The sequence below is a fragment of the Brassica oleracea genome, chromosome C8, assembly GCF_000695525.1.
Source record: "Brassica oleracea var. oleracea cultivar TO1000 chromosome C8, BOL, whole genome shotgun sequence".
Lineage (NCBI taxonomy): Eukaryota > Viridiplantae > Streptophyta > Magnoliopsida > Brassicales > Brassicaceae > Brassica > Brassica oleracea.
Genome location: NC_027755.1, coordinates 33,491,022 through 33,516,175, shown reverse-complemented (window position 1 = coordinate 33,516,175; position 25,154 = coordinate 33,491,022). Strand labels below are relative to the sequence as shown.

The 25,154-nt window shown below is 36.5% G+C and overlaps 3 protein-coding genes and 1 long non-coding RNA gene across 5 annotated transcripts in view; 3 read left to right on the top strand and 1 right to left on the bottom strand.

Annotated features, from left to right (window-relative positions):
• The window catches only part of LOC106310507, a 1,371-nt gene extending 639 nt beyond the window's left edge, over nt 1-732 (top strand). Inside the window, exons 3-4 of one of the 2 annotated variants that reach the window (XR_001263799.1) lie at nt 55-288; nt 383-732. This is a non-coding gene — a long non-coding RNA (uncharacterized LOC106310507). Of the gene's footprint in view, nt 1-54 lie in introns of both variants that reach the window. The other variant, XR_001263798.1, reaches the window with a different exon arrangement.
• Nucleotides 733-9,721: 8,989 nt separating this feature from the next.
• LOC106311468 (ABC transporter C family member 14) lies at nt 9,722-15,540 on the top strand. The gene is made up of 9 exons (XM_013748653.1): nt 9,722-12,267; nt 12,358-12,444; nt 12,518-13,246; nt 13,412-13,576; nt 13,650-13,944; nt 14,229-14,749; nt 14,831-14,894; nt 14,969-15,208; nt 15,294-15,540. The coding sequence occupies exons 1-9, from the start codon at nt 9,853-9,855 to the stop codon at nt 15,392-15,394; spliced, it is 4,617 nt and encodes a 1,538-aa protein (XP_013604107.1). The 5' UTR covers nt 9,722-9,852; the 3' UTR covers nt 15,395-15,540.
• Nucleotides 15,541-19,445: 3,905 nt separating this feature from the next.
• Nucleotides 19,446-20,745, top strand: LOC106309569 (RING-H2 finger protein ATL5). The gene has a single exon (XM_013746624.1). The coding sequence runs from the start codon at nt 19,554-19,556 to the stop codon at nt 20,367-20,369; it is 816 nt and encodes a 271-aa protein (XP_013602078.1). The 5' UTR covers nt 19,446-19,553; the 3' UTR covers nt 20,370-20,745.
• Nucleotides 20,746-22,816: 2,071 nt separating this feature from the next.
• LOC106311267 (proline-rich protein 3) lies at nt 22,817-24,320 on the bottom strand. The gene is given in 4 exon segments (XM_013748478.1): nt 22,817-23,175; nt 23,539-23,630; nt 23,632-23,833; nt 23,836-24,320. Coding segments are annotated over 4 exon segments (927 nt in total). The 5' UTR covers nt 24,140-24,320; the 3' UTR covers nt 22,817-22,846.
• Between the last annotated feature and the right edge of the window lie 834 nt (nt 24,321-25,154).

Sequence of the window (25,154 nt, the reverse complement as noted above, 5' to 3'; positions counted from 1 at the left end):
TTTTTTTTATACAAAAAATTTTTTTTTTTTTTTTTTTTTTTTTTTTTATGATAGGAACTGAATGATAAGAAGGGACTGGCAACAAGGCTGAATGTTTTTATTTGGCAAAAATGCTATTTAAGGGGATTTGGCTTCTCCTGAGGCTGCAGGAGATTCAGAAGCGGTACGAGATGTTGCCTGATAAGGAATCTGTTGACGGAGGGTTGATGCTCTAGGTTGGATAACTCTGCACCGCATCTCAGATACGCTCTACGCAGGCTCCTTCGTTGTGACTCTTCTCCGAGAGAGGTATATCCCCTTCTCTGGCTCAGTTTTAGCATCCAAAGATCTCAGCTTTGCCACAAAAAAAAAATCATTTTTTTCTTCTTTAATTGTGTGCAAGACAAGGATTTGCAGTGGGGTTGACACTACCTGTTAGCTTAATCTCTAGCATCAATGTGGAATCTCTACTGAAGCTCATTTCTGATTCTTTGTCCGTGTCTTCATGGACAAGTAAGTAGCTGTTTTGTGCTTTGTTTTGTGTGTAACTTATGCTGTAGAGACTCCTTGTAATTCTTTGGTTTTACTATTTGACACTGGATGTGAAAGAAAGCTTATTGGGTTAGGTTGTTTGATTATGGTTCTCTAGCACGATCTGAATTCTAGAGCATTCATTCATTGTCCAGTTTGGAAGTTGCAAGCTTCCTGAGAATTTCAGTGGATGTAAAATCTTGCCAACCAAAAGGTTCTTTGCAAAAACTCAACCTTTTCTTTCTATCGTTATATTTCTTTCTCTTGAAATAAATGTTATCAAACAAAGAAAATCGACAGCAAGGATGGAGAAGATAAGGACGATGGAGGAATCGATAGCAACTCCTATATTATTAACACAAACACAAACATTTCGTAAGCTCGATCTGCCACTCACTGATGAAGGCTTCCTAATTCTCTCCAATTAAACTAACTGATGATCGCTAGGACGCTATGACGGATCATCCCATGATTATCTGGTTTCTTCTTTCACCGCTTTGGCTGCATGCTCGAGCAGGAACGCTTAACAAAATCTGTTTTAACTTTCGTTAATCTTTTTTATGTACTGGACTGCTTGAAATGATTGCTTACTGGGCTGTAATGTTTTTTTTTTTAAATAGAATGCCATCTTTAAAAGAAAAAAACACAAATATTCTCATTATCCAAAAGGTAATCACAACAAATTAAAACACACTTTATCAAAAAAAAACATTACAAAAACAAAACCATTCAGACACGACACGTAAAGCGCTAGAGATTGTATTATATCTATAGAAACGGTGGTGAGTGAATGCCACTATAAATATATAAAAAAACCGTCTCATTAACCTACAACTCCTGACCACTCCCAAACTACACAAATAAACCATCATAATACAAGAGAACAACTAAATATTATACATCTGTGTTTATCAACCAGTTCCACAATCCCCAACAATATTCTATAATCAAATATATATATCCGACAATGAAACACAAACATGGGTAAACAATATAATCCCATAACACAGTGCATCTAAAAATTATACTGTATTTGTCAAAAGTCAGACAGAACGTGCCTGCCTGTCTGGACGCGCATCAGCCAGTCTATATGATTTAGTGGCAAGACTGTTGAAGTATTAGGGCATCTACTGTTGAAGTATTAGGGCATCTCCATCACTGAACTCCATGGGGAGTTCACACACAGTTTTCAAAAAAAAAAAATATTAAAATAAACAAAAGAAGTGAACTTGTCTCCTGCAGGATCACTGCACTGAACCTGGATCATCACTGTAGCGCGGGCTCCACAGCACGTGACGGCCCGTGATTGGTCCGATTAATTTTTTTTTTTTTAAAACAAAAATCAAATAAAAATAATAATAAAAATAATAAAATACTTTGTGAATCCCTTCCATGGGTTCACTGATGCAGATGCTCTTAGCTTTCATAGTTTGATCCTAGTTGGGCCCTAAAATGTTCCCCTAATACCTAATTAGGCCTTAGTAATCCAAAACCCATTATTGCCAATTTTTTAATTTAGGCCTAAATTATATATATATATCCCTTATATACTAAATCACAAGTCACGTAACCAATTAAATGTTGCCACATAATTCATGTTTACAAAATTAAAAACAATTAAAACAAAACAATGTTAAAAAAATAATTGTAGGCACCGGCTTCTTAAAACAATCCACTAGGACAACTACCCACGATCTTCTTTCTTCCACAACTTTTTATTTTTCTCAATTCCTATAAATCTCTAAAATTTGACAATTAAAAGACGTTTAAATAGAATGATTGAGTATTATTGAAGTCTTATCAAATGTTTGAAATCTCTAGAATGGAAGCGTGAAGTTTGTTGAAAAAAGTTTGTTCGAGACCATGATCAAAACAGGTTGGTGTTTGATTTGAAACAACAATGTTAATTTGTAACTTTTTGCTCTGTTCAGAATGATATTGTGTTACAGGATCATAAGGTTTTAAGTATTAGAGCGAAGCAGGAAATATATTATTGCTGCGATCAGGAAGAGCTCTTGATGTATATATATATATAGACCAACTGCCTTGCTAATTACTTATTTCGCAAGGCTTAATAATTTTTTCTATTCTTTTTTTTTTCTCGGGTCATTTCTAGGGTTTCAGTCGCTCTCCGTCTAAATCAGGGATTATTCACTTGGCACGAGATTTCGCAAAGTTTCCTTTTTGAATTGCTGAGAATTTGTTTCAGATCCGTGTGATATCGAAGACACGTTCTCAAATTTGTTGGACTGAATTTGGTAAACAGTTCTCTTAGCCTCTGTTTAATCCTTCGCTTTCTTTCGCAATAAGTTTTTTTTTTGACAAAAGGTTTTCATATCTCTCCCACTAAGGTTCCGTACGAGGATTTCTCAAACGAATAAGGGAACGTAACGATGGAGAATCTAGAAGAGCAATGGGTGTGGTGAGAAGAAACTCTTTGAGAATAATTACTCTAGAGCAAAAATATTCATTAACCAGGCAAAGAGTTTGGATATAGATCTTGGTTGTTTAAATCAAGTGCTGATTATGATCAATGTTTAATTGTTTATTGCACGAGGAAGAGAAACTGACTAATATGTGATTCTGACTGTAGTTCGTTGCTAATGAAGAAACCGTCAAGAAACTGCACAAGAAGTTAGCTCTTTTCTTCATCTCGGACAAGAACAAGTTCAACGGCGCAAAGGACACTTTTTAAACTGATTTTAAAAGTTTGGTCTCAGTTGTCTGATCAAGAAGGTAAACATAAAAATAGTGGAATTCAGAAATCACAAAAGCCACATGAGCCTGCTTCATCTAACAAGCCAAGGCCAAAGCCTAAGCCTGAGTATGAACCTCCGCCTAAGTTTGAACCTACTTTTTGGAAAGGGTGCAATAGATGCAAGACATATTGTGAATTCTTGAGGGCTGATTACCTTAACAAGTCCTCCTGAGCATCATGCTTTACTTTTTTTCCCTTGTGTGTTCTTCAAATAAATGTGCCACTATCTATTTATACATTTAGTTTGGAAGTATGCTTTCAAATTACCCTTTAAATACGAGAATTCACTTGGCACTTGATGTTTTACTCATGTCTGATGTGAGCTTATCATTTCTGTTGTATATATTTAAAAGGTATAAAGGTATAGTAGTAAATATCACCTATTCTAAAACTAGGGAGTTTGTTAACTTTGATTAGTCAATTATTTTCTATTGTTTTTGTGGATAAATGATTTTTTTCTTTGATTTGCTTTCACAAAACGGTGTATCTATTACAAGTTATTGTTTACTGTTTTAATTAATTGGTTGTAAATTATAATGATGGTTGACAAATAAAACTTTGTTGTAATATTGTTTTTGTTTGCAGTTGATATATATACTGAATGTTTAGAGCCATATATTACAGATTAAGAATTAGGAAAACATAGGAAGAACAAGACATTTAGAAGTAAAACAGAAAAGCTTCAAATTAGATTTGTATGGAGGGAGCTAAATATAAAATAATCGTATTTTTTAAAAACTAATCTAATTATATAATCAATGTATTTTTTTAGAACTAATCTAACTTAACCAGTGATAAACTGATTAGTGTGTTCATGGTTTGTTTTTTTGCTATACTCATCTTTTTATAAAAATTAAAGTTGTTTTATACATGTAATCTTAGTTATCTAAAACTGAAATTTGGTCTTATTTATAAGTAAAAATAAGTTCGTGCGTAGCACGAGAACCATATTAGTCTTATATATTAAACAGAAGTCACAACATTGATTTATATGTGATTTTTTAAAAAAATGGACCTAATGGATCTATCTTATATATTAAAACAGAAGTCACAACATTGATTCATATGTGATTTTTTTTAAAAATGGACATAATGGATCTATTCTCATAAAGTCATGTTAAATTTAATCTTTAATCTTATCATTTAAATTTTGGACCTACCAGAAATTTTTATTGGGCTATCAATAATTGAATTTAAACAATAGATGATCCATTGGATTTATAGATAGTATAAATTAAATAGATATAATTTAATGTTGTAATACTATACCTCCATATGTTAATAATTTAAATATTTATCGATGTTAACTTTTAAAATTATAAATATTTATTTTTTTAAATAACAAAAACCAAATTATCTAACAATGATTAATCTTTACTATCTTAAACCAATGAAACAAATTTTAAACTATATAGTTTATTTTAAAAATTAAAAAAAAAACTAAATGTTTAATTATTTCTCGATAATATAAATCTATGAAGCGAAAAATTTAATCTTTTTAAAAATTTCTAAATTTGTGAAATGTTACAATATTTTTGAATATGACAATAAAACAATATTTTACTAATCTTTATATATATAGTTACGATTTTAATAATGAAATAATAATCCGAAAATATATATATATATATATATATATACGAAGATACAAATACATGTGAAAGTTTGAAACAATCTATTCAATGAAAAAATATACCGTAAACTTATTATGTTTTAAAAATTGATAGACACGTATATATTATAATATATACCAATTTGAAAACAAAATGTTTATATAAAAATAAATGAAAACAAAAAACTGCGCGGTTGCGCGGATCGAAATCTAGTTTAGTTTACGTTAACAGAAAACGGTAAGTCGTTGAAATAACCAGAAGGACGGTTTGGATTCACTTTAAATTAGCTCACACAAAGCAGAAACAGAGAGCTAACACAAACAGCAGACTTTAATTTTTTTTACTATTTGGGATTAACTAACGTCTGTTTTATAGAAAAAAAATGTTACTATAAATTGATATGCACATGTTCACTTTCACTACAAGGATCGGTAAATCACAAAATATACGTGGAGGCACCAGACGACTATACATCGAAGGCAGCTTCACGCCGACGCAGCATACACAATTGTGGTCGCAGGTGAAGCTCCTTATGATTTACGAAGAGACACAAGGGGACAGCAGCACGCTAAGCATAGCCGCACCAGGTCCAGAATCGATCAGCCACACGTGTGGTAGTGGCATGATGTGTCTAGTGGTCCTAGTCACAGGAAGTCCTCTCATGATCGAGTACCTTGGCACCAGGGCAGGCTTATTAGGGGGACAAGTAGTGCGATCGCTCCGGACCCAAGCTCGTGTCCCCCCGTATAATACTAATTAAGAGACCCAATTTTTTTGTAATCTATATTTTCATATATAAAAAATTATAAATATAATAAATAAAATTGAAAAGGGCCCAAATTATTTGATATGTATATAGTTTTATTTTTATTACAAAATATTATTGATTAAATTTTGAAAATATTTTAAACATTATCTACATATAAATTTTAGAAGGTAAAAAAAAATATTTTTCGTCTTAGGGTCCGTAACAGTGTTGAGCCGGTTCTGCCTGGCACCATCGACGCTCTTTCAGTCGCTTGGCTTCCAGGAACCGAAGGAGATGCTGAGTCTTGTTTGGCGATCATCCCTTCAACGGCATGTTGCCATGCACGTGGATGAATAGTGTTGATAAGCTTCCGATACACGCTGGCGACACGAAAGACGACCCTCTCTTCCCATTCGAATACGGAATCAAAACTTAAATCAAGAACCAAAATCATCTATCATGTATGTAAATTAAATGAAAATGTCTCAAGTGTGACGCTTTTTAAACGAATCTATTTGATCATATATTTTATACTATCTGAGTTTCTGTTACGTACAACAACTTGTTCACGGCATCTCAACCAAAACAAGCTTGTTCATGACATCGAGGGTGCCTGTCCATAATGGGCTTAGGCCCCCAATGCCTATACTTTCTGAATTATTGTTAAGAGAGTAAAACAAATTCTCATTAATTTATAGGGATAAAAAACTCAAGTCATTAATATTTTAGTTTTTTTTTGCGAAATTAGTAGAAGACGAGACCCCGTGACGGAAAAAAACGGTCCTACCCACCACTATGCATTGTCGGGTTATGTGATGTGATAATTAACGCAGAAAGGTATTTTAATAAATAAAAATAGCTAGCGTTTGATAAATCGCCTAAATGGCGGGTCGATGAAATTGATGTTTTGTTCTACTAAAATTTCTTTATACTTAGGGAGTTTCACTGGTAAGAGATCCAAAGGCAATGTAAAACTCTCTGTTCCAATAGGTAAGATTTTATTGTTAAAATTTTAAAATCATGTAAATTATAAAATCATGTAAATTATAAAATGTATGTTTCTATAAGATATTATGTAATGATTAGTTATTGTACTCAACTTAACCAGTCCTAAAATAAGCTGTAATTTTTTAAAAAATTAAAGATAACAAATAACATTAAATTTACGTACAAAATTTTAAAACATCTTATATTAGGAAGGATAGGGAATACAACATATGCTAATCTTCTATATATTAATTGAGAAATATTATAACTTTTTTTTGTAGCCACATGTCATTATTAAGATGATTCTTAGAATCCTTAGAGAAATAGGTTGACCCATTTAATTATATAATAAGATTTTTATTAAACTAACCATAAATTCATTATTAATAGTCTTTATTATTTTCATAAATAAAAGTTACGGAATTGCCTAATGTGGCTAAAGTATATATGATAATTAATGATTTTGAATAGCAAGGATTTGATAAAAATTAGTGTATCTTCTATCATATTTGTTTAATTTTAAACTATTAAAATAAATTAAACAACCACATTAACCATATAATAAAAATTTAGATTTTTCTGTATATGTTATATTTTGAATTTTTAAAAATGACTATAAATTATTAAAACTGTTAAAATTCTCACATTCAATTTTTTTGATCCATGGTTTAAAATTTTTGTTACGACAAGATACAAATGATTAAAAATCATATAAGTAAAAATTTTAATTTAATTAATTATTAATATATATATACCGTTTTAAATTCAATTATATACCATATAAAATACATAAATATTTTAATGTCGAAATTTACTTTGAACAATTTTTTTTTATAGAAGTTTTGAACAAACATTAACAACTTAATTTTTTAAAAATATAAATTACTAAAACTATTAATCCACAGTGAAAATTTTGTTATCAGTAATTTAAATTTTTTGATATAAAAATACAAATGATCATAAAAACCATATAAGTAGAAAGTATCATTTAATAGACATTAATATTAAAAATATATTTTATATGTTAATATCATTTAAATTTAATTATATATCCTATCAAACAGAAAAATATTGTTTGGATTAATAAAATTTATTTATATGTTCGCACCAATTTAATTATATATCCTATCAAACAGAAAAATATTGTTTGGATTAATAAAATTTATTTATATGTTCGCACCAATTTAATTATATATGTAATAGTTACTTAATTTGTAATTATTAAATATATATTTATTATTTTATAATATGTAAAAAATATATAATAGCTAAAATAATTTTTATATAATGTTTAATTCCGTTCGAGGTACGGATCTTAATGAGTTATTACTAGAAGTCTATGGACAGGTTTTATTGGGCGAAAGTATTTGCTATCGGACTTGTTATCATCATTCATATAAGAAAACAGTAAAAGTATAGGAATAAACAAAGAGATGTAACGACGACAATGATTAATGATGACATATGTTAACTTTATATATGATGAAAAAGGCGGGTACAAGTGAAATCTCTGCAATGATGTGAAGCAATGGGAGCAATAATGCATGACCTAGACATTTTTAATGGCAGTGTGGTAATATATTTTCTGGTCGATCATTATGAAGACGTCAAGAATGAAAACACGTGAGGAAAATATATTGTAGATCTCTACACAGTTGTTAAAGCGTTCGAGGTTTGTTTAGTTAGTCAATATTACTCTTCTTTCAATTTTTTTGTTCTGGTTTGTAGAGGTCCTAACGAGCATTGTACAATATAAACTTGTTAAGAAAATCACAAACCTAATTATTCTCTTCTTGGTCTAGTGGTAGAGGTTCCGGCTGGAACTTTCCCCTTCGATTCGATTTGCTTTAGCCACCTAGTTGTGCCATCTATATCGATTAGTTGCGTACTCCATGATTCTCCAAAAAAAAAATTTCTTCTTGATCGTATATTAATTCTAATTCACACAAACAGAAAGATAAACAATATTTTTTTAAGTGACTTCCATTTTCTAAAAGAAAGATAAAAAAAAGATAAGATAAAAAAAAGAGAGATAAAAAAAAATGTCAACAGAGCCGATGAAAGATGAGACAATAGAGCCGATGAGACTATATGTGCGTTTCCATGTGCACATAAAGGCATAACTTCAAAGATAGGGCGTTTTACTACAAGACGGATGTGTGCTATTCTGATGAGGTCACGCATGACATACCATATTTATACGATTACATTGATATACGATTATATAATATTTTAGGAAGTAGACTTCAAGCGGGTGATACATCATACGTATGTATACTTAAGAGTCTTATGGAAAGTTCTTAGAGTGGAGTTCTTAGTGGAATATAAGAATCCGTCTCTTAACTTTTAACTAAAAAAGTTAATAATCGGCTCTTAAAATTCTTATTTAAGAATCGGTTCTTAGTGTTTTTTAGTTAAAAATTAAGAGACTATTGAAGGTTCTTAGAGTGGAGTTTTTAACAGAATATAAGAATTCGTCTCTTAACTTTTAACTAAAAAAGTTGATAACCGGCTCTTAAAACTCTTATTTAAGAACCGGTTCTTAGTTTTTTTAGTTAAAAATTAAGAGACGGGTTTTTATATTTCGCTAAAAACTCCATTCTAAGAACCCTCCATTAAACATGTTCCATGTGTTTATCTTTTAACTTAAAAGTGTTGTTTGTTTTATTTAAACTCATAGAAAAAAAAAGTAAATATCTCGTACTCTTACTGCTAATTGTTATTTGATTTATCAGTTTTATAACCGATTATAATAACAAAAAAAATCACAAAAGAATGAAAGTAACGTCACATGGCTCACATGGATACGAATTCTAAAACAGGGAGATATCCTCCACTAAATCTTTGAAAGTGACTTCCATTTTCTGACTCTCCACTCTGCTAAGTCCAAACTATAATTATTCTTTTGATTCCACTCAATTTTTTCAACTCATCTCTTCTTCTTCACACGTGTCTTATGTCCATTAAAAAGTAGTAGTATTAGTTTAGTTACTGACTAGTCCCATACACTTTTGTCTTCTTCCTTCTTGTCAGCCGGCTACGTAGACCAAATCAGCATAAACCATATTATTAGCAGCCTTGCTTAATTAATTGTTTTCCAACGATTGATCAATCCTTAATACCGTCTGTAATTAACAAGGATAAGTGCTAATAGACTAATACAAAGTTAATAAAAAACCAAACCAATCATAATAATACAGGGAGTTTTCTTGGAGTTTGGTTATTGTCCGAAAAAAATGTGGTGGCTTTCTTCTTCTCCATGGGTCTCCGGTCTCTCCTGTTCATCGTCTGAAGTCATCGAACCGTCCTCATCTCTTCCGGCTCCAATCCAATGGCTGAGATTCATTCTACTATCTCCATGTCCACAGCGACTCCTCTCCTCCGCCGTCGATCTACTCTTCCTCATCATCCTAACCTTATTCGCTCTCCACAAACTCTGTTCCTCCTCTTCTTCCTCTTCTACTACAGAAGCTGACATCAGGAAGCCTCTCATCGCAAGAAGAACCGTAACCAGAACAACCGGTTTGTTCAAAACGACAGTCGTAGCCACTATTCTCCTGTCGTTTTGCTCAATCGTTCTCTGCGTTTTGGCCTTCACCACACGTACCAAACTAAAACTCGTCGACGCTCTGTTCTGGCTAATCCACGCCGTTACTTACGCCGTCATCGCCGTTTTGGTTCTCCACGAGAAAAGATTCGCATCAACCAACCATCCGTTAACGTTACGAATCTACTGGGTCTCAAGTTTCATCGTCACCACTCTTTTCGCCGTCTCCGGGATACTCCACCTCATCTCCGGCGATCCATCCGCCGCGAGCCTAAGATCCGACGACGTCGCGTCCTTCGTCTCCTTCCCTCTAACCGCCGTCTTGCTCATCGTATCCATCAGAGGCTCAACGGGAATAGTAACCACCAGCAGCGTTGCGATCCCGGCGAAGTCAAACGACGTCGTTTTGGAGAAGTCATCAGAGAACGTGTCTCTGTACGCAACGGCGTCGTTTCTCTCGAAAACGTTCTGGATATGGATGAATCCGTTACTCAGCAAAGGCTACAAGTCTCCGTTGAGCCTCGATCAAGTCCCGACGCTCTCTCCGGAGCACAGAGCCGAGAAGCTAGCGGCTCTCTTCGAATCCAAATGGCCTAAACCTCAGGAGAATTCGAGAAACCCCGTGAGAACCACTCTTCTCCGATGTTTCTGGAAAGAAGTGGCTCTCACGGCGGTTCTAGCGATCCTCCGCCTCAGCGTCATCTACGTCGGTCCCGTCCTCATCCAAAGCTTCGTCGACTTCACATCCGGTAAAGGCTCCTCCCCGTCGGAAGGATACTACCTCGTTCTAATCCTCTTGGTCGCCAAGTTCGTCGAAGTCTTGGCCACTCACCAGTTCAACTTCAACTCGCAGAAGCTAGGGATGCTCATAAGATCGACTCTGATAACAGCTTTATACAAGAAAGGGTTGAAGCTAACCGGCTCGGCTCGTCAGAACCACGGCGTGGGGCAGATAGTTAACTACATGGCTGTGGATGCGCAGCAGCTCTCCGATATGATGCTTCAGCTGCACGCAATCTGGCTAATGCCTTTGCAAGTGGCGGTTGCTCTTGTGCTTCTCTACGGTGTCCTCGGACCTTCTGTTGTGACCACGGTCATCGGTTTAACGGGAATCTTCGTGTTCATTCTCATGGGGACGAAGAGGAACAACAGGTTTCAGTTCAGCTTGATGATGAACCGCGACTCGCGTATGAAAGCCACTAATGAGATGCTGAACTACATGAGAGTGATCAAGTTTCAAGCGTGGGAGGATCATTTCAACGAGAGGATCCTCAAGTTTAGAGAGATGGAGTTCGGGTGGCTGTCCAAGTTTCTTTACTCTATCTCCGGTAACATCATCGTGCTATGGAGCACGCCGGTTTTGATCTCCGCGCTCACTTTCACGACGGCGGTTTTCTTGGGAGTCAAGCTTGACGCGGGCACGGTTTTCACCACGACCACTATCTTCAAGATTCTGCAAGAACCGATCAGGACGTTTCCGCAGTCGATGATCGCTCTCTCGCAGGCGATGATCTCTCTCGGGAGACTCGACGCTTACATGACGAGCAGAGAGCTGTCTGGAGAGACTGTGGAAAGGGTCCAAGGGTGTGGTGAAGGGAATGTCGCCGTGGAGATCAAAGATGGGAGCTTCAGCTGGGATGACGACGACGACGAGCCTGCGATTGAGAACATAAACTTTGAGGTAAAGAAGGGAGAGCTCGCTGCTATTGTAGGGACCGTTGGATCGGGGAAGTCTTCGTTGCTAGCTTCGGTTCTTGGAGAAATGCATAAGATCTCAGGGAAGGTTCGGGTGTGTGGGAACACGGCCTATGTAGCGCAGACGTCGTGGATTCAGAATGGAACGGTTCAGGACAACATTTTGTTTGGTCTTCCTATGGATTCAAACAAGTACAATGAAGTTATCAAGGTTTGTTGTTTAGACAAAGATTTGCAGATGATGGAGTTTGGAGACCAGACAGAGATTGGGGAACGTGGGATTAACCTTAGTGGTGGACAGAAGCAGAGGATACAGCTTGCACGTGCGGTTTATCAGGAAGCCGATGTGTATTTACTTGATGATGTCTTTAGTGCCGTGGATGCTCATACCGGTTCAGACATATTTAAGGTAAGCCACCTAAGGTCCCTGTCTGAATATTGAACTTAAATCAAAAGCAATACACCTGATTATTATATCTTTGTGGTGATGTTTGTGCAGAAATGTGTAAGAGGAGCATTGAAAGGAAAGACTGTATTGCTAGTAACTCATCAAGTAGACTTCCTTCACAACGTTGATTGCATCTTGGTACGGTTCGATAGAAACTTTGTTTGGTTTTGTGATGTAATATATTTGCCAATGAGTGGTTGCATTTTCACAGGTTATGAGAGATGGAATGATTGTGCAATCCGGAAAATACGACGAGTTAGTGAGCAGTGGTTTAGATTTTGGAGCTTTGGTAGCGGCGCACGAGACATCAATGGAGCTAGTTGAAGCTGGCTCAGCAAATGTGCCAACGACATCACCAGTAACACAAAGATCAATTTCAATAGAATCTCCTCGTCAACCACCAACACCAAAATCTCCAAAAATACATAGAACTACTTCACTCGAATCTCCAAGAATACAGAGGACTACTTCAATGGAGTCTCCTCGTTTAGGAGAGCTAAACGATGAACACATCAAGTCATTCCTCGGCTCCAACATCCCTGAAGATGGGTCTAGACTGATCAAAGACGAAGAAAGAGAAGTGGGACAAGTGAGCTTTCAAGTTTACAAACTATACTCAACTGAAGCTTACGGCTGGTGGGGAATGATACTTGTTCTCTTCTTCTCTCTGGCTTGGCAAGGCTCTATAATGGCTAGCGATTATTGGCTCGCCTACGAAACATCAGCTAAAAACGCGGTCTCATTCGACCCTTCAGTCTTCATCCGCGTCTACCTCATTATTGCTGCTCTATCCATTGTTCTTGTCTGCCTCAGGGCATTTTACATCACTCACTTGGGTCTCAAGACTGCTCAGATCTTCTTCAAACAGATTCTCAACAGTCTTGTGCACGCACCAATGTCGTTTTTCGACACCACGCCATCGGGAAGAATTCTCAGTCGGGTGAGAGACAAACTTTGTTATTGTTGTGAACAAACGCAAATTAACCGCAAAGTTTAAAACAAACTCTAGAATTTGTCCGGCTCAAGCGAATGTATTTTTGTACTAGTGCACAGAGATTTAACTCATTTCCAGAATTAACGGTTATTAGTATATGTTATGTTGCAGGCATCTACTGATCAGACCAATGTGGATATCTTCATCCCCTTTATGATAGGACTAGTGGCTGCAATGTATACTACTCTTCTCAGCATCTTCATAGTAACCTGCCAATATGCTTGGCCAACTGTTTTCTTCGTGATTCCTCTGGCATGGCTCAACATTTGGTACCGGGTAAGTGTAGCCAAAGAGATTATATTATGATTGCTTTGTTGAAACATCTCATCGGTTTTTGATATCCAAACAGGGATATTACCTTGCATCATCTAGGGAACTTACTCGTCTTGACTCGATCACCAAGGCACCAGTGATCCACCATTTCTCAGAGAGCATAGCCGGGGTGATGACGATCCGTTCTTTCAAGAAAGAGTCTATTTTTAGGCAAGAGAATGTGAAGAGAGTCAACGCTAATCTCAGGATGGACTTCCACAACAATGGTTCCAACGAATGGCTTGGGTTTCGTCTAGAGCTGATAGGGAGCTGGGTGCTCTGTATCTCGGCTCTGTTCATGGTCTTATTACCAAGCAACATTATCAAACCAGGTACCTTTAAAGACTAACTAAGCACTAGAGGTGGGAATTTGAGTATAAATCGGTGGGCTCCACCTCGTTTGACCCGTCGTGGGACCACGGATGCCACTAATTTAAAAAAATTGTGGGACAGAGTGCGGATTAAGTTTATTTCTTTTTTGGGTGGATGCGGGTTAGCCTAATTTGAACTGCGGATACCCATCAAACCGTAAATTTTAAAGATTTTTTTTTTTTCCCGGTTCAACTAGTAAAATGTTTGTTTTTCCTTATGATAATTGTTTTTCGGTTCAATGCAGAGAACGTTGGACTATCACTTTCTTACGGTCTCTCACTGAACTCTGTTCTGTTTTGGGCAATATATCTAAGCTGTTTCGTTGAGAACAAGATGGTTTCTGTTGAGAGAATCAAACAGTTCACTGACATTCCCTCGGAAGCGACATGGGAGATTAAAGAGAACCGTCCACCTCCAACTTGGCCTTACAAAGGTAACATACGCCTTGACGATGTCAAGGTACGGTACAGACCAAACACACCTCTTGTCCTCAAGGGACTTACAATAGACATCAAAGGAGGAGAGAAAGTTGGTGTGGTTGGTAGAACAGGAAGTGGTAAATCAACTTTGATTCAGGTCTTGTTCAGACTTGTGGAACCTTCTGGTGGGAAGATAATCATCGACGGAATCGATATCTGCACTTTGGGACTTCATGATCTTAGGTCAAGATTCGGAATCATCCCTCAAGAACCTGTGCTCTTCGAAGGAACCGTGAGGAGTAACATTGATCCTACAGAGAAATACTCTGATGAAGAAATCTGGAAGGTTAGAGGGATTAAAAGACCAAACCTTTTCTCTCTTCTTGATTTATCATCATTGTATGAAATGCTCTGTTTTTGTGTACAGAGTCTTGAGCGATGTCAACTTAAGGAGGTTGTTGCATCCAAGCCTGGGAAGCTTGATTCTCTCGGTGAGTGAAAAGCTGTTATTGTTATAGATTTCTCTTGGGATTATAAATTTAAAGTGGTGAACGTTGTTGGACAGTGGCGGATAGTGGTGAGAATTGGAGTGTTGGTCAGAGACAGTTACTCTGTTTGGGAAGGGTTATGCTGAAACGGTGTCGGATTTTGTTTTTGGATGAAGCAACTGCGTCTGTTGATTCGCAGACTGATGCTATGATCCAGAAGATCATCAGGGAGGATTTCTCGTCTTGTACCATCATCAGCATTGCTCATAGGATTCCAACGGTTATGGACTGTGATCGCGTTCTTGTTATAGACGCAGGTAAGAGCTAAAACAAAGACATAATAATATTACTATCTTGTTTTATTTTTGGTGGTCTAATTGATTTTTTTTTTAATAATTGTAGGAAAAGCGAAAGAGTATGATAGTCCGGTTCATTTGCTGGAGAGACGGTCGTTGTTTGCTGCATTGGTTCAAGAGTACGCTCTCCGGTCTGCCGGAATATGAAACCAATTGTCTTCTTCATTTTGTTTCTGTTAGCTAATATCAACATGAATAGACGTGTTGTCTTTGTATTTTGATTCAGAGTCTCTGACGGTTTATGTTGATTTATCAATAAAACTTAACAAGTTTCATTCGGGCTCATGAAGCTATTTGAATCATCCAACAGTTACTATGGTTGGGCTAATGTTAGTGTTTCGTTTTGTTTATGGCAGACAGAGATTCAGGTTTGAATTAAGCGAATATTCCGACGAAATAACATGATGTTTACAAGATTCATTTGTCTTTTCAAAGTTTTTCTTTAACTTTTCTTCTGCACATTATCCAGTTTTGGATTTAGATCAAATATCCTTTATAATTTATCTTTTGGGTTTTCTCTTTCGGTACATTTGATTTCCCACATATGAAAGAAGTATCTTTCCTTCTACCATACGGCATGTTCGTGTGGTTACGGGTTTAAACTTGATCATTGCCGTTTAATGTAACTTTTTTCTTTCTTTACTCCAGCTTATAACTAAAAATGTATAGACAAAAAACGCACGGAAAGAAATTACTTGTAACTTATCCCTAGTAACACTTTCAAAAAACTTATCCCTAGTAACCCTTTTTCAATTAAAAAAAAAAACTTGTCCTAGTATAAAAATTACATCTTTTAAAAAGGTATGAAATCTATATAAAGTTAAATATAAATAAAATTCGGGTTGGGACTGTGAAGAGAAAATATGTTCTTTCATATTCACTCTTGGTATTGCATTGTCTCTCGTTTTGGTTTTATCATAAGCGTTTATTATTGTTGTTTTTTTCATTTTTGTAAATTGTTCTCATATTTTAACAAATAAATAAAGTTGAAAGGAAAGAAATAAATAAAGTTGAAAGTTGAAAAACAAGTAAAGCAATTCGAAAAGGGGAGATGAATGAGCTGGCCACTACTTCTCCGAATGTAACTTCACTGGCTGTTACATCATTTATTTACAACTTTCACACGGTTTGATACTCTGGTTGATTGTAAAATATCAAACCTTCTTAAAGTTGAACGTTTAGCACTTTACTTAAATAAAAAAAGCTACCATGCATGCAGGCATATAGAACACGATTAATCGACCTACACGCTAAACACTGTTCGAACACCTAATGTGCGCGCCTAGCAGAATTTAAACATTGTGAAATACTAATTCTTGGTCGTTTTTTTTCCTTTTACTTATGAATTTTCATTATCACTTTTTCGACCTAGCTTTTTCAAATGTTTCTTTCTATTTTTTTTTCTCTTTTTCTTGACTATTAAGGAACCCGTCGACTTTAATATGATTTTAGTGGATAAATCTGTCAATTACATTTACTTTTATAAAAAGCTGATAACCTGTATTGCATATTGATATTCAAATTGAACTTTAAGCTACTTTATGATATATATATATATATATATATATATATATAAAAGATGAGTAGCTTTCATCAGTCGTATAAAGTATGATATTTCATGTTATCCCGCACGCTCACGGCACATGGGTTTGTATAGCCTTTAGAGTGCTCTCAAGTTGTAGAATGTTTTGACTAATGGTCCGACCTTATCCCATTCATAATAGAGCTGTTTACGTATAAGGTTACTTTTCCAGGTTTGTTTGCATGTTTACATACTTTGGGACTGAAAGTTACTATTTGCCAAACTTTTGTTTTTTTTCCTTCCGTAAATGCCTTCTTCACAGACGAGATATACTTTTCTGGTTGAGGTAAAAATGAAAAAGTAACTGACTTTAAATGGAAAGTGACCGAACAAGAGGAGGGGAAATAATTGACTTTCATACTTTTCAACCAAATCTCACATAGTTCGGTCAAGTATAAAAGTAACCATAGTTATATTACATAAACCTGACAACATTCTTCATCATTTTTAAAATACATTAACCACACAAATGTGATCATTAACAACACAAACCTGACCACATCATTTTTAAATTCTCTTCTCCTCTATCTAGTGTAGACAATATTCTTTAAGTGTTAAACAACCAAATCTCTAAAACGTCCATAGTGTCCACAAAATGATGACCACACAAATCTGCCCCTTGACCACACTAACATAGAAGTGGCAATCTCGATGGGAATTTCCTTTGGTTTCTGCATAACCATCGAAGCAGATCTAAGTGTAAACAATAGCTATAATCATGGGATGAGAAAATTAAAATCATGTAAAAGAGGTCATACCATTCATGGTGGTTTCTAGAAATCGACAATAGTTTCAGAAATTCACGCCGACGGTGAGAAATTGACGGCCGATTGAAGGGGATCTAGGTCAAACTATAAAGAAATAGGGTAAACTAAGTTAGAATTTGTCATACCTTTCAGTGCAGGAGAAAATGCCGGGGAGTAACCGTGACCTTTGGTCTTTGCCGAGAATGATGAATCATCGGAGTCTAGGGGTTGGAAGAGAAAAAAAACAAGTAATTGATTTCTTGATATTAAGTTAAGAAAATGAGTAGTTGGGTCACGGTAAAGAAAAGTAAAACGAAGAAAAAGATAACTAAATGATTTTTAGTTTCAAGGGTAAATAAGACAATAGCATGTAAAAAAGTATCTGACATGAAGAAAGTATGCTAGAGTGTTATGGAGAAGAGGTAAAGTATGTCTAAGCGTAAATTTTTCTTCATAATATTGAATATGCTTTTCTTTGTTCACTGATCAACAACTTTAAATAAAAACCATTTACCATGTAACCAAGTCTTAATGTACAACCTTTTATAAATCAATAAGTTATAGATTTTACAACTCATACTATCGGTCCCGGCCGGCCCGGGACCAAAACAAGTTATATAGTCACTGATTCTTTTACTTTTGTCTGCGTTTGGGTATCATGTATGTTTCTAAAAAACAGAAGTTATGCTGTACAAGATATTTATGTGTGTGTTTGAACGGAGTTTCTTCTGTTTTGATCTAAGATTAGTCCTAAGAACATATATCCAATACTGTAATATTCTGTAATGAGAGTAAGGAATCTTCTAATCATTTAGAGCCGTTAATGACCTTGGAAGTTCTTAGAAAGATCTAAGATTCTTAATTCAATTCTCGAGGATAATATTTTAGTAATACTTCTTGATAGTGCACAAAATGGAGGAAAGTTGAAATGCGATCAAGAAAAAGAGAGTAGAAACTCTAATGTTATTTAAAGTAGAAACAAGAAACAAGAGAAAGGTGAATGCATCTAAGGTCGTTAGCAAGGAAGGACCATTTAAAATACTCTTAACGACAAAAATGTTAGTAGGTTTCTGATGTGTAAAACGGTCTTAAAGACATTTTTGAAAAAGACTTCCAAATACTTATTTTTTTTTATAAAAAGAGAGAAAAAGAAAAAAGAAATAAAGAGCCGCCAGATCGGGACAGTCCTTCTCTTACCATTTAGGCAAAACTTTAAGAGACCACGCTTGAGAATGAGTCCCATGAGTCATGGAAAATCCAAAAGCAGTGTGTTACTAGATTCTAGGTTCATTTCGGTTTATTTAGTTATGGATTTTTCAGTTTCATTTCAATTGGATTGGACCATGCATTTTATTTTCCCTATTAGTGTCTCTAAATCTACTTTTATAGTTTTATTTTCAACATACAATACTGATGAATGTAAATAATATAAAATTCACAAACTTTTGACTTTTAACTCTGTTTACAGCATATTTATTCAGAAAAGGTTAAATAGTATTGAAGAAATGTTCAAGAAAATCTATCAAATGTGCAGCATGTTTATCAATAAGTTCCTACACATTTGATCTGTGATTAAATGCATGCTTCTCTGTGGGAAAAACATATATTCAAAACTAAAAAGTATTGGCAAGCAAATCATAAAGTAAATTATGGTCAAAAGAGTTTCTCAAAATTAGACAAAAAAATGTATGTTCAACTCTATGAAAATCAACAACAAAAAGTCGCAAAAGCATTTATCACTTTTTAATTCAATTTTATAAAGTTACTTGAAAATTGAAATCAAGAATAAATCCTCAGGAAAAAAAAAAAAAAAAACAAGAGTAGCCAAATAATTCATAGCTTGTCTATAAATAAAGAGATTCAAACCCACAGAATCAAGCACTCTCACTCTCGTCTTCTTCGACCACCCACTCAATTCATTCTCTCTCTAAAATCTTTCGTGCTCCTTTCACTTATTTCACTCTCTCTCTCTAGAACAATGGGCATCGTTGATAACAATAGCAAGACACTATGGGAAAACATGACCCATGGACCTTCTTCACGTTACGCACTTAACGGCAAGATCATGCTCGCTTCCGTGATCATCCTCTTCGTCGCCGTCATTCTTATTCTCTGTTTCCACAGCTACGCCAGATGGTTATTCCGTCGTCAAAACCGCCGTATTCGCCGCCGTATCAGTGCTCATCTCCGATCTCTGTCCGCAGCTAGAGACCCTACCCAATCCTCCGCCCTATCTCCTCTCGATCCGACGGTGCTCGAGAAGATCCCAATCTTCGTCTATTCCGCTAAAACCCATAAATCTCCGCCCGAGGATTGCTCCGTTTGCTTGTCGGAATTTGAAGAAGAAGACGAAGGACGTGTCCTTCCCAAATGCGGCCACGTGTTCCATGTTGATTGTATTGACACGTGGTTCCGGTCGAGATCTAGCTGTCCGCTTTGCAGAGCTCCGGTTCAGCCCGAGGAGTCGGTTACTGAATCCGGTTTGAGGAATTCAGAACCGGTTGCTACCGTGTTTCAATCGGTTAAGCCAATTGAAGATACCGAAGCTGGAAGCTCGTCTTCATCGGACGAATCAGAATCCTCGACGCCGTCTTCGTCCTCTGGTTCGCCGGTTAGGTTTCCGACGGAAGAGTGTGAGAGGGAACCGATTGATTTAGTCGGTATAGTTGTTGAGATACCCAGAGAATTTGACAACTCTAACTCGGGTCTACCCGGAGATGACGGATCGAATAATCGGGGTTTATTGAGAGGCTATGGAGTATTTGATTATTCAAAAAGAATATTCGGATACTAAAGAATCCGACCCGGTAATCCGGGGGAACCCAGAACCGTGTGGGCAAGAATTCGGAGTCTTCATGTAACTGACAGGTGTTACGGCGGGGGTGGAGACACGTGGTTTTTTAGTGTCCACGCGGCGATCAGTGCCAAATCCTTGGGACGTTTCTTTTACGAAGAGACGGCGTTTGAAAAAATGAACGGGAAAAAGTAACGGAGCTATTCTGTAATGTAAAATACGTACGGTATCGTTTAGGTAGAGAAGCAAAAGCGCTCACCCGCCAAAACGATTCTCTTTGTTCTTTTGTAATCTCTTAAATGGTTTGTTACATAAATGTAACTAAAATAATTGAAACAAATCAACGGTTCTGAAAATATTATTTGTTAATCCAATTCATTATCAACTAAAAGTTTTAGCCGTAATTTGTTGTATCGATTTGTAAACCCTTTTTTTTTTTTTTTTTGTAACAAGACTTTCATATTAAAATGCATAAGTAAAAATACAAGGTAGGCATGAGTTTTCTCACCCATAAGTTTGAAAAAGAGAACAACAAATAGAGAGTGAGAGAACACCCTAGAAAAAGATCAACAAGTGAATCTTAAAAGAGAAAGATAAAGAAAAGACAACCGCTAGTGTACATGGTTCCCTCGGCCGCGACGACCTCGTTTACCTTTTCCTCTAACATTTGTTCATTCCATATCTTGAATTTTTTGAATCGGTTTTATCAGTCTTCCTCATCTAGTTATGTTATAACCAAAAGTCTCTCCAACCTCACCTAAACCATCATCTCTCCCATGTGTTAGCGGGGAAATCCCTTTTTGTGTGCACAAAAACCCTTTTTATTATTTCACTTACAGTTTTTAATCCAGATGTAGTTTTCCATCGTAACACTCTGGTCGAACATAGCAAAGTCTTTATGCTATGAAAATGCATATACAGCGAGCGTACTCCATTCAAGTCATTGCTGAAGAATGAGGATTCTCATGTCCCCGCTTATGAACCCTAGTAATTAACTATTAGAAATTAGTTGATTTATATAATATACCACGATTGTGGTATTAGGTTGAATGGAGTTTTGACACAGTGACACGTACACAAATCGACGTGGAGTCAAAGACTAAGTTAGGACCATCCGACCAACTCGCGTGCGGTGTGCATGGGCAACGAAAGTGGAAGCTGATCTATTTCATATTGTTTTTGTAATAAACACACTATAACGACGAATCACCTTAAAAATTTTAAAAGTCATTTCTCGCGCACATGTCTCCAATTTTCAGTTGTGGGGACAAATTACCAACTTTATTATAAGGAATATTGATATAACATGTCGACCAAGATCTTTTTGGTGGAACGTACTTGACTCCTCCTTTTTCTATACCCCAAACTATTGTTAGAAAAAAAGGGAAAACATCATTCACATTAGTCGTCTCGAACAGGTACGTAACAATTACCTAATTTCAGGACTGGAGCCTAGTGATGCTGTTAATTTGAGTTCGGTATGTAAAGATTGGATCCTAATATATTTGAAAATATAAAGAAAATAACAAATGTTGGAATACAAGATTGTTGTAGATCAACAGTAAGTTCCAGTTATTATTAGTAACATAGTCAAAACGTCGACTGCATTAATCGTCCAACAAGACGCTGGTGCAGTATGATTTTTGTACGTTGACCAACTAATATCAATCTAGCACGGTGTATTCAACATATGACAGAAATAAAGTGTTAAAACATTTCTATTGATTGCTCATGTCATATAGGCCGCACTGAACTTGTATGTGACAAGCCAGGAGAGGAGCCGTAATATATATACAAAAGAGTAGTTAACCTACTTTCCTAAAATACCGATCATACAATAGATAGTAGAGTATATCTCAACAGTATGCAATACAAAATCTCCGATTATGTTATGTTTTATACTTATATATACAAGGGGGAGACTTGATTGGACGATTAAAGTAGTGTGCTCTTATGAATTTCAGAGCTGCAATATATTCTAGATATTAATATTGAATTATTTAAATATATCGTGCAATCAATCTATGGTTAATGACTATATAGAGCATTTAACTCCTAAACTATATTTTTTTTTTTGTAAGCAAACTCCTAAACTATTGTTTATTGGGTTAATTAAGATTAGCAGATCGTTGTTTATACATTGAGTCTACACGCGTCGACAGTGGCCACAAAATTACAAATGATCTCTACTAAAGTAACTTCTATCACCAGGACAAAATTTCTTATTGATATTAAATTTCTCATATTTTATATATAAGCAGTCGCAAAACCCAAACAAAGATGCTCGTCATACAACGTATATAAAATTACATAAAAAACATAATCAAATAGTAATGTAACCAAACAATTAATACAATCGGTACAAAGAAACAAAAGAACATTTCGAAGGACCAGTTTTCAAAAAAAAAAAAAATTCTTTACGCGATCTCATATATATTGCACGCAAGATCATTGGCATCATAATGTGATCATCATGATCAGTATTTGGGAGTGGTGGGAGCAGCTTTGTGACCGGTGAAGTAGAAAGGTCCGACGCTAAAGATCTTCAAGTTCTTGTCGGAGTGGTAACGGTATCCGTACATTGACAATGGAAGTCCAGTGAGACCTTTGTTGACATTGGTCGGGTTGTTGCATGCCTCGACCGGAGATGTGTAGAGCTTCACACGACAGTGAAGTAGGTCCTTAATGTTTGTCAACGCCACGTGGAAGTATCCCTTAGAGTCAGTTGGATCGCTGTAGATCACAACATCCTTCTTGTCTTTCCCGTATGATCCTGGCTCAGAGCACACAATCTTTGCCTTTGCTCCTATATGAATTTAATTAACCGAGTTTTCTGATTATTTTTTTTTTTGTGATCATATAGTTATGGATAATTCTCTTAAATAGTCATTTTAAGTTTTTGTCAACAAAATAACATTCTAGAAAGAAAATGACCAAAATAACTTTTTTATTTTGAAAATTTTGAAACCACATCTTCAAAAACCCATTTTTTAACTCGAAAGCATAAGTCTAAATTAGTTAACCCTAGAATATAAATGTATATTTACCTTTTATTACATTTTTTTTGTCATTTGAGTCATTGATAGCTATTTTGTGAAGATAAATTAAAAAGACTATCCTATGAAATTTCTTTATATTTAATCAGGGAAGCTTAAGCATGTATTTATACCTTGAATTGGGTAAGTTTGGTAACCGTTTTTGCATAGGATGATGCCATCAACGACTTTAAGAATCTCTGGGACGTATGGCTTGGTGGGTGGGTTTTGGGACATATGAAGGAGGAGAATAGCTCGGAGACTTTTTGTAGACCGGAGGAGGTAGGGTTGGTTTGTATGTTGGTGGAGTGTAAACCGGACGTGGGAGGGTTAGTTTGGTGTAGACCGGAGGAGAAAGGGTTGGCTTGTAAACTGGTGGAGTGTAGACCGGAGGAGGGATAGTGGGTTTAGTGTAGACAGGAGGAGAGGGGTAGGCTTGTAAACCGGATGTGGGAGGGTGGGTTTGTATGCGGGTGGTGTGTAAACCGGAGGTGGGAGGGTGGGCTTGTGAACCGGTGTAGTGTAAACCGGAGGTGAGTGAGTTGGTTTGTAAGCCGGTGGAGTGTAAACGGGAGATGGGAGGGTAGGCTTGTGGGTTGGTGGGGTGTAAAGCGTGGGTTTGTGTACCGGTGAGTGGTGAACCGGAGGAGATGAGGGAGAGTAGTAATCAGCGGTGGCTATGGTGGCCAAAGAGAGGAGAAGGCAAATGGCTACGGATAGGCGTGTTATCGCCATTAAAGAGCGTGTGTGCCTTGTCTTTATGCCTTTCGCTAGTTCTCCCCCTTTTGTGTTCGAAGTGGGACGAGGAAAATGAGTTCATCAATGGGGGTTTTATAAGAAAACGTTGATGAGTACTGAAGAATTTAAAAATGTTATCATCCAAGGCGAATAACCGAAAATCATGTTTGAGACTAATGATAATGTGATGCACGATCAAAAACATGCTTGCTTGCTTGCCAAAAAAATAAGTTTTTTGAAATAGATTTAAAGCTCCCTCTCTAAAGATTTAAATCACCGCCGGAGGCTCCTCCATCTCCCTTTTCTCTTTGTATTTTGCTGTGTTTGTTCCCCCTTTCTCCGACGTGGTGCTCTGGAAAGTTTCTCTGTCACGGCGTCTCCAATCGGCTCTGGAGAGATTGGATCCGTGTATTGTAGGCTTCGATCTGGATTTCCTGTGAGGCGGTGAGGGTAGGGGTCAAGTCTGTGGGTGCATAGAGGTGTGGCTGCTGTGTGGTGGTCTCAAGTCTGTGGGTTTGTGCGTGTAGCTGCGGTTAGAAGTCAGGTGCCTGCCGTCCATGGCTGTGCTCCACTCTTTCTTACGGCTGCTCTTCCATTGTTTCAACCGTCTCCATTTTACCTTATGTGAGTTGTCTTGACCTTGCGGTCGAAGCTGTTTCTAGCCTGCTTCTGGTAGTTTTTCGGTCGCCACCGAGGGTCTCTTGGAGTGCAGAGAACACCGGTACAAGTTCTTTGTATTGGAGTTTGGTTTCGCCGGCTTGTTTCTGGTGGGTCAGCTGGGTCTTGATGGTGTTGGGGGGCCTTCTTAAGTCACTGTCATCCCAGTGCGTGGAGGTTCGAAGTCGCTTGGTCTCCTCGCATACGGTTTCTTTTCTTCTTTGCAGGTTATGAAGCTTATGGTTTGGTGATTGCTTCCATTTCAGCCTGATTGTTTTAGGATTAGTGGTCCACTGGCGAGTGTTTGCTCGTTTAGAGTGGCGTTTCAAGCGTCGTGTGGCGTTAACTACAAACC

Coding starts and splice junctions, on each gene's coding strand:
- LOC106311468 (XM_013748653.1), top strand. CDS start 9,853: ATGTGGTGGCTTTCTTCTTCTCCATGGGTCTCCGGTCTCTCCTGTTCA. Junction 13,247..13,411: donor CGGGAAGAATTCTCAGTCGG/GTGAGAGACAAA, acceptor GTTATGTTGCAG/GCATCTACTGATCAGACCAA. Junction 13,577..13,649: donor GGCTCAACATTTGGTACCGG/GTAAGTGTAGCC, acceptor ATATCCAAACAG/GGATATTACCTTGCATCATC.
- LOC106309569 (XM_013746624.1), top strand. CDS start 19,554: ATGGGCATCGTTGATAACAATAGCAAGACACTATGGGAAAACATGACC.